This window comes from Abrus precatorius, unplaced genomic scaffold (assembly GCF_003935025.1).
Source record: "Abrus precatorius isolate BTA unplaced genomic scaffold, Abrus_2018 Scaffold4, whole genome shotgun sequence".
NCBI lineage: Eukaryota > Viridiplantae > Streptophyta > Magnoliopsida > Fabales > Fabaceae > Abrus > Abrus precatorius.
Genome location: NW_020874384.1, coordinates 9,462,155 through 9,479,952, shown reverse-complemented (window position 1 = coordinate 9,479,952; position 17,798 = coordinate 9,462,155). Strand labels below are relative to the sequence as shown.

General features: G+C 31.7%; 2 protein-coding genes across 5 annotated transcripts; one reads left to right on the top strand and one right to left on the bottom strand.

Moving 5' to 3' along the window:
• Positions 1-313: 313 nt before the first annotated feature.
• On the bottom strand, positions 314-10,343 carry LOC113866091 (exopolyphosphatase PRUNE1-like). Its single transcript, XM_027500980.1, has 14 exons — positions 10,308-10,343; positions 8,968-9,025; positions 8,689-8,907; positions 8,386-8,607; positions 7,152-7,381; positions 6,545-6,625; positions 6,424-6,465; positions 6,276-6,320; positions 5,987-6,073; positions 5,182-5,308; positions 4,131-4,211; positions 1,318-1,382; positions 902-992; positions 314-414 (listed from the first exon to the last, which is right to left on the bottom strand). The coding sequence occupies exons 1-14, from the start codon at positions 10,341-10,343 to the stop codon at positions 314-316; spliced, it is 1,485 nt and encodes a 494-aa protein (XP_027356781.1).
• Positions 10,344-12,494: 2,151 nt separating this feature from the next.
• On the top strand, positions 12,495-16,734 carry LOC113864894 (serine/threonine-protein kinase D6PKL1-like). 4 transcript variants are annotated; one of them, XM_027499106.1, is made up of 4 exons: positions 12,504-12,917; positions 13,206-13,260; positions 13,341-15,193; positions 15,521-16,733. In XM_027499106.1, the coding sequence occupies exons 3-4, from the start codon at positions 13,539-13,541 to the stop codon at positions 16,353-16,355; spliced, it is 2,490 nt and encodes an 829-aa protein (XP_027354907.1). In that variant the 5' UTR covers positions 12,504-12,917; positions 13,206-13,260; positions 13,341-13,538; the 3' UTR covers positions 16,356-16,733. The 4 variants fall into 4 exon arrangements, with proteins under 4 accessions (XP_027354910.1, XP_027354907.1, XP_027354908.1 ...); XM_027499109.1 differs by lacking the exon at positions 13,206-13,260 and having other exon boundaries at positions 12,495-12,565; positions 15,521-16,734; XM_027499107.1 differs by having other exon boundaries at positions 12,504-13,260.
• The last annotated feature ends 1,064 nt before the right edge of the window (positions 16,735-17,798 follow it).

The following is a 17,798-nucleotide window of genomic DNA, read 5'->3' as shown; positions in this document are numbered from 1 at the left end:
AAAACTTGAAAAAAAGACTATGAATAATACTGACAAACAAAAGACAACAAATATTAATAAGTTATATTTTTAATAGAAAAGATCATATTTAAAATTTTTTAAAAGTTAAAATAAATTAAAATAGAATTGAAAAATATAAATTAAATTTAATGAAAGAAAAAAAAAAACACTTTTTTTTATAATAATCATTGCAAGTAAAAGAACGTCGCTGGAGTGTTTCAAGGCTGTTTATAGAATCCTTATTCCCCCCAAATATAACTTGATTTTATACAATTTAAATAAAACACTAATTCTAAAATAAACCCTTAACCCATTAGGCTTTTGGTATCCCAATGAACTCTTCTATCAGATGCTCTAATGTTTTTCTTGATGTAATCTTATCAATCTCGTACGCTTTCATCTCATTTTTCAGACCTGCGAGAAGATGACGTAAATTAGTATCAAGCATATTGCGAGTAACATTTTGGAAGATGAGAAAACATAGTTATTATCAGTAAAATATATATAGTGAACTACCCATCTAGCACACTGATATTTATTGTATATTCAAGAAGACATACCCACAAATTATGCACAGCGTTTAAAATTTTAAAATGCCTTAAAAAAAATACCAAATCAGATTGTTAAAACTACAAGATTTACTGTTCCTCTCTTCTCCAAATCCTATTCTAAATTTGATTTCTAAACATACTCTTAAACATATTTTAAACTTTTGAAATTATTTTGTTTCAAATTCATCATAAATAATAAACAAGATTTTGGGATTTTTACATAAAAGAAAGCTTAAAAGATATTCAATTTAATTAAAAAAAATAAAATTAGATATTCCAAACTGAAAGATGAAAAAACAATTAAGCCTATCATGAATCAAAAGCTAAAACTAAACCTGGTAAGTGCAAACTTTTGAGTGGCAGCCGGGAGGCATTGAAATCGAAGAAAAAGAGCAAACTCTCCAATAGCTTCACAGACTCCGTAGATACTAAAACTTCTCTCTAAACAATTATATAAATAGAAAGTGAGTTCAAAACATATATAGAAAGTGCTCATAACAAAAATAATGGTTGTATAAAGTATAATATTACACCCAATAAAATCAAACTTCGACTAACATATAATAATAAGATGATGATGATGACTACGACGAAGTATCCGTTACGTTTGTTTGCATTATTTGGCATCCTCGATCGTGGATGTAATCACCAAAGAAATATTAAAATTATGAACTAGAAAAAATATCGTAAAATATAAGATGGAAATTCTGATACTAAAGTGTTCTTACACTTTTGAGCTTGATTAACTTGGGAAGTAGGAACAAACCTTGAAATTCTTTCCCTCATTGTAATACCCCGAAACGACAATAAGTACTCGAAGTCTCTCCGACACTGAAGCACAATCAAAATAAAAATAAAAAAGATTGAAAAAAAATGTTCTAGAACTATATACACTGCCATAATTTCTGTCAAACCCGCACAGTGCAACTCGCTTTCAGCTGCAATTCTTATGGCGACTTAACAACAAAGAAAGTACTCGACTATTTTAAGAAAATGACAATGAATAATGATGAATAGCTCTTTACAGCATTATTCTAAGCTAACGTCGTTTTGAATTCATTTATTTCATATTTAAAATAGCTTATAATTAAAATATTGACACCATGCAGAGCTTGAAAACACTCTCCAAGATTTAATCATCCGATCAATTGGTTGATTTTTACTAGGACTATCTATAGTTTTCTTTCAAATAATATGGGAATAATAAAAATGCATATAGTTATAGACTATGAAAAGAAAATAGATATTCTATTTCCAAATCCAAGTTCAACAATGGAGGTTTTAACTGAGACGCACACTGGAAATATGTTATTTCTTGTGCTAGATTTTGTGTGTGAGCAAGAAGCTGTCCGATGGAAATTCCGATACTACTCATGCCAATTTGCGACACCGACCTTGAATCTGCACTTTCTGGTTCATTACCCAAAAGAGCAAACAAATTATATTAATATTCTGTCGCAAATTCAACGTATCATCTCATGATAAGACAAAGAAAATATAGTGTTTAAGGATATATAATTGATAACAATGAAAATATCTTAGCGATGTGATTTATCTTCTAAAGATATACAGGCGTTATTATTCAAATTCTTGAAAAAAGTTTTTGTTATTAATTTGGTGTCTCAACTGTGTAAAATATGGTATTATATCCATGTTATCATTGAGAAACACATATACATATTAATCGTGTACAGCATAAGTTTAAACTTGATCCTAATTAGTAATATAATATGTGTTCAAGTTCATACTTTTTAACAAATGGGCCCATAGTAAAAGGATATTTAGCATTGACAGAATCACTTTATTTTAAAAGGTCATTTTTAAGAAATTCAGTGTGTTTGTCAAAGAACAACAACTTTTAGTGTGTTCGTTTAAACTTGAAATTGATTTTTTTTTTATATATTTTTAATATTTTGAAAACCTGTTTTAAATAGTTTATTTTTTTAAAAAAAGAAATGAAATTATATTACCTTTTAAAGTAAAAGTGCTTTTTTTTATACTTTGACACAAATGAAATTCAACTTCTCTACTTTTATAAAATTTCTAAAACATGAATTACTTTTTGATACGTTTTTATTTTTTTTAAATCTTAAATAGACAGGGTTAAAAAAATAATATATTTTATAAAGTATTTTTTAAAATATTTTAGAAAGTAAATATTAAATAAATTTGTAAATATATTTAATTTCTTGAAGACATAGAATGAATTCCATTTATTTTTTGTCTTTGTTTTATAAGTAGAAAGATTTATAAAAGATTTTGTAAGAAAATTTAGAATTGTTATTATTATAGTTTTTAATTTCATTAACAATCCTTAATTGTCTTTCATCATCAAATAAATTTTATACATTTTATCTTGACTTATGATAGAGATTAAAAGAATATTTTTATAAATCTGAAGTTAAAATAATTATTAATACTTATAATTTATTGTTTGTTTCTCCAACATAAACCACATCGAAGCAAAGAGGATCCAGATCCCCTCGACGTTCTTCATGCAAGAATAGGATAGTTCGATTTTATTTTCGCTTAGGTGAATCTTAAAATTTTTGCAAAATTAACACACTGAGCAGAGGGAGAAGAGAGGAAGAGTTGCAGAGTGAGGAAAAATGGAGGAAGAGAAGTTCAAAGAGGAGACATGACTGGTGGAGAGCTCACTGGTAGGAGTGTGGCTGCTGGCGGTAGAGAAGATGTTGGGGGAGCAAATGCGGGTGGTGGGGCTGAGATTGTGGTGGGGTAAGGAGGAGCAGGGGGAATGCTGAGATTGGGGAGAGAGAAAATGAGGAGAGTTGAGATTTGATTAAGCAAATCTAATTTTATTTTAACGAAAGTAAAATTAGATCATCGTATTTTTGCGTGAACTGAAAGGGATTTGTTTCCACAAAAAAAAATATTGGATGTGCGAGTTATTTAAAAAGTATGGAAATGTGCAAACAAACTAAGTCTAAATATAAATGAAAGTAGGATGGGATTATAATGCTTAAAAAATGCTAATAAATCTTCTATATGATATTATTTAAAAAAATTAAAAAAATATAACAATCCATTTCTTTAGTGAGTTTCAATGTATCTCAACATTATATTTTTAAAAAAATTATCATTTATTAATTTCTTAATTATTACAGAATACCGATCAACTTGTTTCTAATCCTTAATTTAAGCTACTTAATCGAAGCGTTATATGTGATTTTATAATTTCCTTATAATTTGAAAATTTTATCTTAAATTCTTATATACCCATACATATTTAGACCTTTCTTGTGTGCTTCACCTTGTGTTTTGTTGTGTTCTATCACCATTCTAAAAATAAAACATGAAACAAGTACATTTTATGCATTTTGTATTGAGTCAAATATACACACCTAGTGTATATAAATACAAAAGATATGCAATTCTTAGTATCACAATTATAATTTTAAATTGTGTTCCGTAATTCGCAATATTAAAATTTTGAAGGTTTTTTTTAAATCACATTACAATTGCAATTATAGTTATATTAATTGCCTTTATCTGTATTTTTGGGTACCTCGTTGATACATAAAATTGACCTTTATAAAAAATGTAAGAGTGAATACATACCTTGTCCTGTCCACTTCTTCAAATCCTTTCGTAGGATATCAGCTACTTGGAGGGAGGAAAGGTCATGCATTTTATGCCTCACTGAAAATCATAAAACACTTAAACGTAAGAAAGAGTTCCTGAACTAAACCAAGTTTAAAGCTATAAATATCATAGACAAAAATGCAATAGATTAATAGAGTTCAAATCTTTTGGCTTTCTATAATAAACTTGTAAAACCCATCTCCATATTTTGTTGAGTAACAACCTTAATTTACATTTTCATACTCATTGAATACCTTAATTCTCATACTCATACTTGCAATTTGTTAATAAAAGTATAATTTAAATAAGTGGATATAAATAGTTATTAGAGTTATCAAATTTTGCAGGTATCTTTCTAAATCTGAACCTAAATTCATTTAGTGGAATATTTATTTACCTACTGTAAGTATTTTTTTGCATACCTAATAAATATAAGACCCATTATCTTTCCAAAGCACATAATCATTGTAAACTTTTAAAAACAAAAACGCTAGAAACCACAATTAATCAATTCAATTGTATTTGCTTTCTATAATAAACTTGCAAAACTCAATTCAATACTTGGTGAGTAATTTCAATTTACATTTTTATACTCGTTGAGTATTTAAATTCTCGTATTTATACCTGATATTTGCACTTTATTAACGAAAGTATAATTTTCAATATTTTTTACAAACTAATAAAGCATATATATCATCATAAAAAAATATTTTTAAAACTACTTCAAATTATAAATAAAATTATTCATGCGTGTAAATAGATAAATGAATATGGATTCTGTAGTATTTATACTTATCAAATTTTGTAGGATCTAAACCTAAATTGATTTAGTGACTATTTAATTTACCCCTACCTGTTGTGGATATTATTTGTAAAGTGTCCAATAGGCATAAGATCCATTATCATTCTTAAACACGAAATCATTGCAAACTTCTAAAATTAGAAAACTCTAGAAATCGCAGTTAATTCTTCATCGAAATTTGCTGTGCTAAAAACTAAATTGATTAAGAAACGGCGTTGGGCATACATAGTTGGTAAAGACCATTGAATCCATAACGACCGGCACCATTGATCAATAATGAAGCCATGTACTTATCTTTTGAGGTGCAGTGGGGGTCCTTTAGATTCGCAGTATCCAAAAGGATGCCAGCTAGCTGCAAGCATGTTAGAAATACCAAAGACAATGGTTGAAATTTTCTTCAATTGACTAGTGCTCTTATAATTGCAGTGGAACCTTCTTTTTCCTTTTTCTTTCCAAAAAATAATAATAAAAACTGTTTCCGGAACTTTGGAAATCACAGTAAGATATAAGAAAAGATGAATTTTACATCACAAGTGCAAAATAACCAACATGGCAAAACCATTGTCAGGGAATTTCATTTTCTGCAGTAACAAGTAGGACCAGTTGGTAAAAATTCATAGTACTTATTAAGAAAATTTTTCTCCCAATCTCTCCATCTAATTAATGGAAATGTTGTGTCACTACTATAAAGGGTTTACAATTTTGTGTGACATTTCTATCTTTCTATTCAAGCTCAAAATCCTAATAACGAGAAGGGCTTATGAGAAATGAAGATATTCTAGCAGTTCCTCCTATGTCATTAATTGGATGGAATAATAAACCGATACTTTATCAATTATAAAATATTAATTTTTGTTTTTAAGATTTATTTTGACTTAAAAATGATAGTTTTTATCAAAAAATTAGAAGATATTCTTTAATTTTCAATAAAATTTTACTACTATGAATAAAGACTTCTTGAAAGAATCTTACATGTAAGTTAAAGGAGAAAAAAAAGACATCCAAAATATAGAGATAGAAGTTTAAGTACCAGAAGTTTACTGAATGATTTGCTAGCCAAAATTTCAGGTGAATATGTTGCAAATTTGTCTGCAATGGCAGTACAACAAGAATTTTCCTGTAGCCATGGTTAGCTGTTACATATCATCAACTTGACACTTTATAATGATATAACAATGCCAGATATGAAGAATCCAAACATAGCACATTTCGATAAAGGTTCTTATAATCTTTTTAATACTTGCATTATATATTTATATTTTATCACAATCGATTGGATAAGAAATCAATGAAATTTGACTTGGGAATTTATGGCCCACCTCTTCTGTTGCGACAGTTTTAACCCATGGATGTATTGTCTCACCCTGAACAAGAAGAGTTAGAATATAGATGGTATGCATTAGTTTTGAAATGCTTAGAATAAAAAGCCGTAGTTAAATGGAACAAAAATTGGCAGAGTAAATTAACCTTTCTGCAGTGAAAAATCTCAACCACAGCCCGCTTCAATTTCTGCTGTCAAAAGAACAAAACAGCCATCATTTTCTACCAATTTTGACTAGTGTGTCCTACGCATTATTTTATTAGTTACCTCTTGCTTTCTGGCAATCCTACTGCTCTTTAACAGTACTATCTTAAGACTTCCAAATAGATCATAGTACGACAGATCAATCTGTTGGCAATTTATTCAAGCAGAAAAAAGCATGTTACAGTAAGCATTCATCTAGAGTGGACACAAACGAAAAGGGTGCTTAGATGTTACTGTGAAGATAAGGTTTGTAGTAGAGGCGCAAGGCTTAATTTCCTCATTACAATTTCAATCAATTTTCCTATAAATGTCTCGAACTATCATTGGAATGCATGTAATATGTTGGTGAGTAGTACAATCACTGCCAATGTCTTGTATCACTGTATTTACTTTTTGATTTCGAGTAAAAATTTTACTTCAAATTCTAAGGATAAAAATACAGTTAAAGAAAAAACATTATTAATTGTTGTCCAAATCCTTAGATATCTATGACTACACGCCAAAATGTGATGCTCTGGGTAATTGGATTGGAGGTCAAATCTCTGCGTCTTTTCATTAATTTGTCATTTAATATTTTCATATATTGCATCAACTTCTATACCCTTCAAGAAACTAAAGTGAAAAGGTTTCAAGTAATTAGCAGGCCTATTTGGAAGATGTAACCTACAGCTTGTTTCACATATAACTGTACGTAGAACAGTGTTATAGAACTTGCCTCATCTGCAAAAATTAAGGATGACTGATCAATATTACATGAATCAAGCAACCACTTGAGTTCAACATGGGAGCCAAGATTTGCCCGGTTAATGTTAATAATTGGAACTGTGCAGAATTGATCGTTTTCTGAACTTATATTTAGGTAGAAGGAATACATGATGGTTGAAGCTACAGTTCCCACATCTGTGAACAGTTAGTGTAAAATGTGAATCAAAGATGACCTTAAGAATATATTCTTCGAGAAAACAATAGTGATGAAAAAAATATCTTGTGTGTGTGTGTGTATATATATATATATATATATATAAAATATGTGAAGAAACTTTTAAAACATGAGTAAACTTGCAACTTCTAGATAGTAAAAAGCACCATCAGCTCTTCAATTACATTTTGGTATCATACCAAACACGAGAGCTAAGAAGGAAACCCCAACAAAACAACACCTTGAATGCATTTCAATATCAAATCCTTCATTTATGAAATGAAACTATTTTTGACATTTCGTTGATGGGATACTTTCTGGACACCATTTTTTCCTATAAATAAATAAGGATCAAGAAGAGGTTACAATATTTTACTTTTGTACGCAACAGTGGTGGGGCCATAATGTCTTCAGAAGTTTGATATTCTTTGCACAATAAATGAAATTTGAGTATTGCCTAGCAGTTGACAAAGATGGTAAAATGGGTTATGAAGGTGGTGAAAAACTGAGAACACTTAATCATAGGAAAAACTCGTTATGTTCTTTATGCCAAAGACCAAGTGTTGTTAAGTCCAAGAACTTCAATGGTTTAACACTTTAACATGCACCCTCATGCAACAGTCCTTCGCACTTGCAATATGTACAAAATCACTTAGCAAGGTAGAATTAATGTCGTAATTAAGCGTTTAAGCTTGAGCTAATAATAAAAGAAAGTCCTTGAATTGTCTCAGACCTTGAACACTTTCATTCGGAAAACTTCTATGTTTCCATTTATATCAGAAAGGAAGTAACATTTGCAATCCAACAAAGACCTTCAACTGATCTAAAAGAAATTATTGAACTACATTGTCCGGTCCACATATACTAAAATAAAAGCTGTTATAAACCTATCATATTCTGACATCACGGATCCATTTTCACCAAAATTCAGTGTATGTTGAGATTTGTAGTTTTATATCACAGAAGCTAAAAAAGAAGAAATTACCAGCATCATCTGAACCCATTACAGCATGTAAGAATTTCCCAGGCACGCCAGCGTTGACATCATCCTTTCTTGCTTTCAAATATGCATTTAGCTTGTCAATGCTTTCACATGATTCAACAATTTCCATTTCTGGTGACACTCCATTGTAGTATGAAGCAGCAGATAGTGGAAGTAGAATACTCGATAGCTTTTCTCTTCTTCTAGTGACAATGTACGTCTTTGCTGTATTAGGTATTATTGCAGGTGAAGGTGATTGTAGGACCTGAAGCTTTTCATCAAGTTCAGGAGTTCCGGGGCTATAGCCATATCCAAGATGTTTTGGATTAGCCAATTCAATAAGCTCAGATTGAATATCTAGTTGTATGAATGGAGCAATTTTGCTGGTTTTTAACCATCTCTCAGATGAAGAATGTTCAGAAGATTCATAGTTGAAGATTGAGACAGCTGAATTGTCCAGTGACAAGTCCATAACATCTTCAGACATATCTGAGACAAAGTTTTTGGGTCTTGTTTCACCGATATCTGGTATAGATACGAAAACATTACTGCTATTAGCTCCTTGGGAGTTCAAGGGAACCTCACTATTAGATCTTAGAAGGCCATCAAAGTATGGATTCTCTCTAGTACGAATGTATGGTTCCTGAATACAAGGGGGGAAAAGAATGAAATTAGTAGACAAGGACAATCTTTAATGAGAAAAAAAAAGTGTTTACGGAAAGTAGTTAGTAACGTTTTGAAGTTAATTAAATAGAAAGGAAAAGTAATTATGTTTTTCTAAATTAATCCATTTAACTTTGTCTTTTTAGTTTCATGTTCCAAGGTTTTTTGAAAAACAATTATAAAAAATATAAATTTTTAGAGAGACAAAAGTATTTAATATTTGTATTTTAAAAAAATATAAATATAAATATAAATAATAATAATAATAATGTTATTTATATATTAAATTATTCTTTTTCAATATTAAATATTCAAATAAGAAAGAAGTTTAACTTTTCTTTCTCTTTCTTTTTCTTCTCTCCTAAATTTTTTAAACTCTTTTATTATTTCTCTTTTAACTTTCAAATAAAGCTTGAAAATAAAGTTTTAAGTAAAAATAATTTAATAAAAAATAACTGTTAAACAGTGATTCTTCTGTTATTTATTTTACAGCACAAGGTCTGGTAAGATGACATCTTTCCAAACGAAGAAGAAATTAAGTCAAAATCATTGAGGATGTCCAATTAGTACTGGAGGAATGGATGAAGCAGTCCGTGAAAGATGAGTTTTAGCCTTCAAAGTTAAACTATGCCTACAAATCCAACATGAAACCATGAAACATAAAAGAAACAGAAAGATAGCTGAGTTTTGAAACGATTGATGTCAGCAACATTTTGCAATAAGAAGATTAAAAAAGAAGAAATGTGTATTTTCAATTAAAAGGAAAAATACAGATAAAATAATTATTTCTTCCTGGTATTCCCTATAAAATGTTTTCAAAAACCATTAATTCGGATCTCATATACACCCCCGGGAATCGTAGGCTATAAGGATATAATTATGTACGGATAATAAGATTTAATGTTATAAGTTATTCTGTACTAGGTTAGAACTAAGCGTATGCGTGGTAGGTTTCAGAAGTAACTTAGCTTAAAATATAAGCTAAAATTTGACCTATTTACTTGATACAGCTTATATTTTCAAATATAATTTACCCTTTTTAAAAGTCTATCATGACACACAAGCTAATAACTCATTATTCGATAAAAAAAAAAACTAGAATTACAAGAAAATAAAAACTGAGATGAAAATCATAGCAACTTTAAATTTGGCCTAGTTGCAGACTGAAAGTAAAATTAAAGATACAGCTGAAGAGGTTTGTTGTAACTATGTCAATGGTTATTAAATGCATAGACAAAATCATGAAAGAGGTATTAATTAACCTGGTGAGTTGTGGCAAATTCTCCAACAGGCCTCATAGCGGATATGATAATTAAGAGTAGAAAACTATGAAAAGATGAGATCTTTAAAGGCTTAAGGGCGGGGACGGCAAACTAGGTACAGAGCAACAAGACAACAAGGTATTTGTTGGATACTCCGAAACCGGTCACACTCATTATGCCATTATGTCTACCTTGTCCTTCTTCAACCATGCTTTGTGAAATGCAACATACTGTAAACAGAATATGCGTGTGCAAGCGCTGGCCTTAGCCGTTTTGGCATATTCATGCACTTCAATTCAATATTCAATGTGCTCCTGTGAAAAAAAAATTATTATACTGAATATCTGGATCATTTTGTGTATGTGAATTTTCTTACTTTTCTTCTTAATAATCTTTTTATTACTTTATAAAATAAATATGAAATAAAAAATACAGAGATATTATATTTCTTTATTTAATAACTGAAAAATTATAAAAGTAAACAAAAATAAGAAGAATTAAATTTATTCTAGTTAATTAGTGTTAGTCATTTTGAAAGTTTGCCTTTTATATACTATTATACCTTAGTTCTTCTGAACAAATTGCAACTCCCCATTCTAATTCCTAGTGAGTCAGATGAAAATATTCAACTTGTGCCTCTGCAGCAAAGAACAAAGTTGTCTCTTAGCTTGTGGATTAATTTCCTATGTTTCTAGTTGTTACTTGATTAAAACAATCAACTATATACTTCTTTTTATTGGAAGCATATTCTCTCTCATTATGCAAAAATTTTGATGTACAGATTCACTTAAGTAAATTTTTCTTCTCCCATTTCAGCTCTCCTCCTCTTTCTCACAGCCCCCATTTCACTCTCCCTTTTCATTCTTGGACTTTTTATCAATCGGTTTAGCATTTAATAGAAAGAATGTTAAACTAAATTCTAACATCTTAACACTTTAGTGACTAAATTTTAATAAAAATTTATCATAAAATCTGCTATATTTATATAAATCAATCATGTATTTCAACTTTTTTTAAATTTATTTCTTAATTTAAAAAAAATTATCTCTCTAATTAATTTTATTTAATATAATAAAATATTTAATAATTTTTAATTTATAAAAAATATTAAATTTAAAAATATTCATTTTATATATTTTTAGTTTTTATTTAGTAATACTTATACAGTGTATAAAAATAAAACTCTTAATAGAAAAATGAAAAAACTCTTTAAAAATATAATAACAGATAAATACTAACTAGTGCCTATGCATTTATTTGAGAAATTAAAAATAAAAATATTATTAGTATTTTTTTTAAAAAAAGTTATATTTTTAATCCCTTGACCTAAAAACATTGGCTAGCAAGTTCATACAATAAAAATGATAAGAAAATAAAAGAATTAGTAAAATTATGTGTTGCGTTCTTCAATTTGGTTTCTCTTTTTCTGCTTTTACCAAAAAGAAATGGTTTTTCTCTTTTATCTGTTTACTTTTCATATTAATATTCAAATTAAAGCCCAAAATGACAAAATGTATTGATAATAACATGCAATAGGAAACCTATTTATAAACTAAATATAGTTATATTTTGTAAGCAAATTAACAACCATAAAGCATCATTATTAGAGAGATGGGTAAAGCGTTGCCTTTGGGGGGCATCATTGCGTGGAGTTGGAAGTTTTGTGATCGCAACTCGCAACTAAGGGCTATAAATGTGGGTTATTTCTCGTGCGTGGCAACCTTTATGTCACATGTCCTATGCGTTTTTCATTAATAATAACGATTTATGTTCTTCAATAACAACACTTTCTCAACGGGACGAGAATTTTATAGCCACTGTGAATGATAATTTCACATGCCACCTACCGAAATTGATAATTCGGTGCATGAAACAAGTCAATAATTTAGATCATTATCAATAGCACTGCAATTGCGATAGAGATCCATTAGTAAAGTGACTAGTGTGATCTTTATACTTAAATAGACAATCCTGAAGTTCCTGACATCCAAGGTAGAGTAAAAAATATTTAATTTAAGGATCCAAGTTCACCTATGTTATTTTCTTATGTCTGATTTGATGAAAATACATTTAAGAAAGAAGGAAATTCAAAGGGATAAGAAGGCGTGCAGAGTTTAGTGGTGACGTGTCAGTTTGATATTGAGAGTGAGAAGGGCCCATTGATGTCTTCAACTGCAACTGCAACCTGCTTTCCTTGTAGTTGTACTTTGTACTGCTGTTTCTATTCCTCACACACACCTGAATTTTCCGCCATTACAGTTACATCGCTCGTTCTCTTTTCCTTATTATCATTTTCATTGGGCTTGCTTAGTTGTTTGTCAATTTAAATTTATATGTTCATGTTCTAACGTAAAAATATATATGTTTATAATTAGTTTAAACACATGTAATATCTAGTTCTATGCAGCACAAATAGTACTACTTCTCTCTCTCTTTATGTTGTCTTTATTTCAATTTCAATCTCTTTCCTCATTCATTCCCTCTCAACCACCTCCACCTTTCTCTCCATCTCTATTTCCCACAAAGTCTTCGGTGATATTTTCACCATAAAGTGTTTTCCTTTTTGCTTCTCCGTCCAACCTGTGTTCTGGGCTTTTGATCTTCTTTCAGGTGATGTTTCTGTTCTGTCAAACTTTACCCAACTTGATCACTCTTCTTTGTTCAGATTTTCTTCCATCTCTCCTGTTCATTTTGTTATCACTTTTCTTGTTGGCATGGTCGCTAAATTAACTTTGATTTGGAAGTTTAGTCATGAAGTTCATATATATAAATATATTTTCAGTTTGGCCTCCTTACTATTTTCAAGCTTGACATTAATTATAATCCAAGGCACTTTTTTGGTTTCAGTTTTGTTTTCTATTCCTTCACTTAATCGTTGAATTTCGTTTACTCCATCAGGCTCTAAAACCAAGAATGCTTCTGTACAATTGTCACTAATCCAAATGCTCGATAAGTCCGTTTTCTTCATTTCTTTCATGTCACTCTAATCTTGCTTAAAGCTTAAACTAACATGAAATGTTACAAACTTGCCAGGTCAGGTCTGAGTGCTTCATTTTGTCTTCAATAAAGGGATTCAAGTCAAGAGATCAATTCTTAAGAGAACTATGATTGAAGAGATACGTGGGGGATGCCCAGTGTGGTTTGTGACTTGCCTGCTATTTTCTCTTTGTGACTCATCTTTAGAATCGGGCTGATATAGTTTCCTGGCCTCATCAAATACATCCAGCGAATATGTATAACTCATTCAATGCCAGTACGTGTGAGATAGTGGAAGCTAGGGAAGAGATCATTTCTGAGTTCAAAATAGATGAAAGGCCTGAGAGTAGTTGTGCTCACAAATCAGGAAAAAAGTGTAGTATAGAGGATGATATCAATAATCTTTTCCAGGCAATTTATATTAAAAATTCAAGTAGAGGTCTTAATACACCATATTCACACAAGAGAGCTCCTAAAAAGCTCATAAAAGTCAATCCATCACAGCCATCAGGAATTGGCTTCTCAGAACCTGTAAGTTTGAAGCAAGCATTTAGAGGGTTGTGCATCTCACAGGCATCAGAAATGGCTGCATTGAAGAGACTATCAAAGCCGTCCAATTCATCAAGGATATCAGAGGCTCGAACCATAAAAAAGTTGTATATAGCAGAAGTAGATGAACGGCAAGGGGAATCGGTGGAATGCTCTCTTGTGCCAGTGATATCAAGTTCAACTTCAAGTGCTCATCAGTCTACTCCCTTTGTTGATGCAACAAACCCAAAAACATTGCCAGCTAAGTTAGCATCCCGAAATCAAGTTGTCCCTCTTCCATCAGAGATTCAGGGTGAGAAGCTAGTCACGAGGCTTGAAAATGAGCTACAAGCAAATTCATCATCAGTTGCCTACCCTAGTAATGAAGTGCCTGAGGTGGAGATTAGACTCAAAACGCTTCCTTCTTCCTCCACCAATGATTCTCTTAGTTCTTCAGTGCCAGATAAGGGGATGGAAGCGAAGCTAATTTCTCCACCTAGTTCTGGCACGGTTAATGGAGTGGATAAGCCCACAAGTAGTAATGCTGATGCATCTTTGACAAAGCCAATATTTAAGGACAAGAACTTTATTACCAAGAAAGTGAAGCAAGATTTACGTCCAAGCTGCTCTACTTCATGTACCAGAAAAGATGGCAATGAATTGGCTTCTAGTACCGGTAAATGGAACAAGGTGACTGAAAATTCTGAATTAAAGGATGAAATGAAAGAAAACGAGAAACTGTCCTGCAGCCATTCAAACCATAACATTGAAGTTGACTCAGTTAATACAGGCATGGATTCAAGTAAACCTGGTTTCTGTTTGACTGGCAATAAGAGAAATAAGTTTGTAGTGACAAAGTTTGATGAGAAATCAAGATCAAGGGAAAAGGGTGAATTTTCCCAAATTTCAGAAAGTGGCATTGGTGACTATGGTAGTAGTACAAGCATCAGTGGGGAGAGCAATCTAATTGGTTCTAGATGCAGTGGCCACAGGCCTCACATGTCAAAACACATGAGATGGGAAGCAGTTCATGTTGTTCAGCAGCAGTATGGTAATTTAAGTTTGAGGCACTTCAAGCTTCTCAGAAAGCTTGGTTGTGGGGACATTGGAACTGTTTATCTTGCCGAACTAATTGGCACAAATTGCCTTTTTGCTATAAAAGTGGTGGAGAAGGAAATTTTGGTAACCCGGAAGAAAATGTTCAGGTCCCAAATTGAAAGAGAGATCCTGCAGATGCTAGATCATCCGTTTCTTCCTACACTTTATGCCCATATTGCAACAGATAATCTCTCTTGCTTGGTTATGGAGTATTGTCCAGGTGGAGATCTTCATGTGCTGCGCCAGAGGCAACCGTATCAGAGCTTCTCAGAGCAAGCAACCAGGTAGGAGTGTAGGACTCTTGCAGTCTTTCTTTTCTTCTTCATTGTCATTAAAGTTGTTTCATTTTCTATTTCAAGATTGAATCATCTGCCTTTAGCATGATGTCACGTTCTCAAGCCATCTAGGACTTTTTGCTCTTTCTGTTGTGATTGGATAACACATTCATTTAAATCAGTGAATGGGCATCTTATTAGTGGGATGGTTTAGTGTTAAAATGACATGCACTTATGTCATTGTAAAGTGGAGACAAATTTCTCACATTCTGCCACACATGATGTTGTCATTTCCACACATTTTCTAGACTAAAACTCATGCCATTACATAATCAGGTTTTATGTAGCTGAAGTTCTCCTTGCCCTGGAGTATTTGCACATGCTAGGAGTTGTGTATCGAGACCTGAAGCCTGAAAATATCCTGGTTAGAGAAGATGGGCACATTATGCTTACGGATTTTGACCTGTCACTAAGATGTTCTGTCAATCCTATGTTAGTGAAGTCATATTCACCAGATGCGGATCCAACAAAGAACATGTTCAGTTCCTGTTCTGAGGCTAGCTGCATGCACCCTTTCTGTCTTCAACCAAATTGGCAAGTTTCCTGCTTTACTCCTATTCTATTATCAGCTGGAGCTAAATCTCGAAATATTAAGGCTGATATAGCTGCTCAGGTTGGTCCACTGCCACAGCTTGTAGTGGAGCCTACCAGTGCTCGTTCAAACTCATTTGTTGGAACCTATGAATACCTTGCTCCAGAAATCATAAAAGGCCAGGGTCATGGGAGTTCTGTAGATTGGTGGACTTTAGGTGTATTTTTGTTTGAGCTTTTATATGGTAAGACTCCCTTCAAGGGCCCTACAAATGAAGATACATTAGCCAATGTTGTTTCTCAGAGCCTTAAGTTTCCAATTACTCCTATAATCAGCTTTCGAGCAAGAGATTTGATCAGAAGATTGTTGATAAAAGATCCTGAAGGTCGATTAGGCTCTGTAAAAGGAGCTGCTGAAATAAAGCAGCATTCCTTCTTTGAAGGCCTCAACTGGGCTCTTATACGGTGTGCAGCACCACCCCAACTCCCCAAATTTCGTGTTCAATCCATGGCTTCACACAAGGAGAATGCCAATGATTTAAAAGATACAGAAGGTTGTGAAGAGTTTGACCTGTTTTAGTTAGAATTGGTTGCTAAAACTGTTGTCATCCGTGTGACACGCCTAGTTTGAGTGTGTTTGCTGTTTATATTTCCTGTTTTCAATACTCATTATGAAAATGATGCTTTATTTTCATTTTGTTTTCTGTTTTCAAGACTTGTACAGCTGGTTTCTTATTTTCAGTACAAATCTTTGAAAATAGAAAATATAATGAAAATGAAGTAATACTTTTGTAATCATGAGTGAGAGAAGGGAAAATAAAAATGTATTTTCAAACCAAACAGGCTCTTAATATATAGCTTCAAGCTTCTAACGTAAATGTAACTCTAATATAGTGACAAATAGATAAATTTATGTTTATAAATCCATGAAGGAAAATTGGAGATTTTGTTTGTTTGTCTGTTATGCTGGCCATTTCGATCTCTATATTATATTATTGGCCGAAATATTACTCTTATTTCTTTCATTTTTTGTTTGGTTCATGGTTTTGAACCTTTGTCACACACCCTTTTCCTTTATTCATTAACATTATCTTGTTAAACTTTACAACCTCAATTCATGTTGAGGGTTGTTTAACATGGAGCAAAAGCAATTAAATTTAGCTGTTGACATTCACAGTTATGCATTTCTCTGAGACTAGCAGTAGGGTGATTTTAGAGTCTTAAATCTTTACTTGGTGCGGACAAGCATAATAGAGGTAGAGCACTAGAGCTGTTGTTCTTTCAGAAGACCGAATCAGCAACACCAGACAAGTGTTTTTCTGTTTTGGTCCAGGGAATGGGAGATGCAGATTGAGATTTCTGGGATGGCAAGGTCCGAAACTTTGCAGCATGTCCCACTAGCTCTTCATTGAAATAGCCAGCATTTGGCAGAGATATAGTTGAGTTACGTGAATGACTCTGTCCAAGATTACGTTTGCAACCATGCAAATAATATTACTTACTCGCACTTGTCCTAACCAAGCGACAAACAAGTGAACTCATACTCAGTACTAACATGTCTGTCCTCTCATGCTCACATCTTGCCATTATGAAATGCATCAAGACCCTCAGAAAGAGGCATCCAACTGTTCCTACTCGGACAGTGACAGTAGCACTGTTGATATCTGTAGTTACTAGGTAATGGCCATGTCAGCATCAGCATAGGTTGTGCGATTGGGAGTAATAAGGTGGTGTGTACATAACATCTTTGGTTCTTTTTTTTTTTTTTTACTCCTTAAAATTATTTTCTATTTCTCTAAAAGGAATGTGTTAACTAATTTTTATTATTTATTTATATAACATTCAAATTATTTCATATAAATTGATTGAAGTACAATATGAATGAGATATACAGTTATCATATACAGATGTCACATCAACTCTATAGAATATTTCAAAAGTCAAATTGAATGTTACATAAATATATATTAAAAAAATATAACAAATAACTATTAGAGAGACTTACAAAAAAGAAAAATAATTT